Here is a 1,970-nt window from a genome sequence, read left to right on the forward strand (position 1 = left end):
TGACATTTTATACAAAAATCTTATTAAAGATATAAGACCTTTAGGGGGGACTATGCATAATCCACTTGATATATACAGAGTTCTATAATACCGATCGATAAGACGCGCCCCAACGAGTAACTACATACATTTCCTGCCCGAACTGACAATTCCTTTTGCTCTCGCTTCGAAATGCTGCTTTCAAGAATTTTCAATTTCAATAAACGAACGAAGAAAATTGAAAATTCTCGGCGGAGCTTTGTGTGGTATGTTCTCCCCGTCTGTTTCTGTTCCTCAGTAGTTTCTCTCACTTCGTTCCCGGGTGAACATAATAAATTTTGACATTGTATCTCACGGAATGTTCCCCACCTGAGACCTCCGAGTTCGGTTGGCTAGTTCTGGCTGGGATCGCTGGAGGTGTCCCGCTCCGAGGCCCTGTCCAAGGGGTAGATGGGGTTGGAGATCTCGACGGCGTGGTTGAGTTCGTTGATCATCGAGGTGATGAGACCCTGGTGCTGCTCTTGCATCTTGGCCTGCAGGCGCTGGTTCTCCTCGGCCTGTCGAAGGACCAGGGACTGGAAGAGGTTCTTCTGCAGCTGCAGCTCGTTCTCCATGTATCCTGGTCTCTTGTGAGCCAGCACTGGAGTCCTGATGCTTTTCGGCTCGTTCAAGTGGGCGGTTTTGGAAGGAGCGTTCGGTTTGGCGGGGGCAGCTGGAGTCCTGGCACGTTTGGGGGCTATTTTTGCATCACAGTTGCGTCGCGCTGGGTTGGTAGTCTGGGTTTTGGGGAGCTTGGGAGTCTTGCTCACCTGGCAGGCGATGGGCTTGGGAATCCGGCTAAGATTTCTGGCCGTCGATGACTTGGTAGGCTTTCCAATCTGCGGATCACTTTTGATGGCCAGCGTAAGCTGCGGCATGGGTACATGATTCGGATTTCTCTGCCAGAGTAGGTGGTGCAGCTTGAAGAGATCAGGGCAGGTGTTGCATCGCTTCGGTGGCTCCACAATCTTCTCCTTGGTCTGGGCGCTCTCAGGCTTCGGTGGATCTGGTTTGGTTACCCAAGCACTCACAGATGCACCCATTTCAATGGGTGTTACCTTAAGAACAGCTCGTTGGGGCCTAGCCGGCGGAGCATCCTCGATCACCAGTTTGGAGGTCATCAGAACCGGCGTATTCAGGGGTGCGGAGATCTGCATGACCAAGTTGGCGGTGTGATCGTAGATAATGGTCTCCGATTGCTCCAGTTTTTGGCGAAGACGACCCATGACCACCAAAGGTCCGATTCCATGAAATATTTTGGTGTTGGTCGAAGCATCCTTGAGTTTACGGTTGGTCAACTGGTTTCTCTTGAGGATTGCTTCCTTGGTCAGGGCGCATAAGCGCAGGCGCATCATTTCCAGTCTTTTCCAGTCAGACATCTAAAAGGGGTTTTAGAGGTTATATTAATAACTATTATCCTGAAAGGGGACAACCCACCATGGGCGGCAGAATGGGCTTGCCGTTCACGCTGTATCCCGACTCGAATTCGCCAACTCCATTGCTTTCCAGTTCCACGTGGCAGACCAGCTGCTCCGTCTCATTGGCCATTTGCAGCAAATTTCGTGTAGATATTTCAGGTATCGAAAAGTATGTGTTTTCTACAGGGAATATTTTCAAGAATTTATTTGTTGTGTGATGTGTGGAGTAAAGGAATGGAATGGAGTAGGAAAGGAATGTGAGTTGAGCCAACAACGGTTGACAGTGACTGTGGGACTGAGTTTGTTTGCCTGGACTACTAGCTTGCACTCCGATGTCGGTGGAGTACATACGGAAAAATATTGGTAGCACTACCAGAAGGCAAGTGTTGGAAAATTAGTTATCATAATTTCATATTAGGGCAGTGAATATTTATTTAAATTTATTTTTACCTCCCATTTTCTTCTTATTGAAATATATTATTTCAAATTATCATAGAAAATATCCCTTACTTTCTTTCGAGTGCATTCCACATG

The 1,970-nt window shown here is 47.9% G+C and overlaps 1 protein-coding gene across 1 annotated transcript; it reads right to left on the reverse strand.

Annotated features, from left to right (window-relative positions):
• On the reverse strand, positions 1 to 1,707 carry LOC108025112 (uncharacterized). The gene is made up of 2 exons (XM_017095377.3): positions 1,456 to 1,707; positions 1 to 1,397 (listed from the first exon to the last, which is right to left on the reverse strand). The coding sequence occupies exons 1-2, from the start codon at positions 1,564 to 1,566 to the stop codon at positions 372 to 374; spliced, it is 1,137 nt and encodes a 378-aa protein (XP_016950866.1). The 5' UTR covers positions 1,567 to 1,707; the 3' UTR covers positions 1 to 371.
• Between the last annotated feature and the right edge of the window lie 263 nt (positions 1,708 to 1,970).

The sequence above is a fragment of the Drosophila biarmipes genome, chromosome 3R, assembly GCF_025231255.1.
Source record: "Drosophila biarmipes strain raj3 chromosome 3R, RU_DBia_V1.1, whole genome shotgun sequence".
Lineage (NCBI taxonomy): Eukaryota > Metazoa > Arthropoda > Insecta > Diptera > Drosophilidae > Drosophila > Drosophila biarmipes.

Coding starts and splice junctions, on each gene's coding strand:
- LOC108025112 (XM_017095377.3), bottom strand. CDS start 1,566: ATGGCCAATGAGACGGAGCAGCTGGTCTGCCACGTGGAACTGGAAAGC. Junction 1,398..1,455: donor AGCCCATTCTGCCGCCCATG/GTGGGTTGTCCC, acceptor AACCCCTTTTAG/ATGTCTGACTGGAAAAGACT.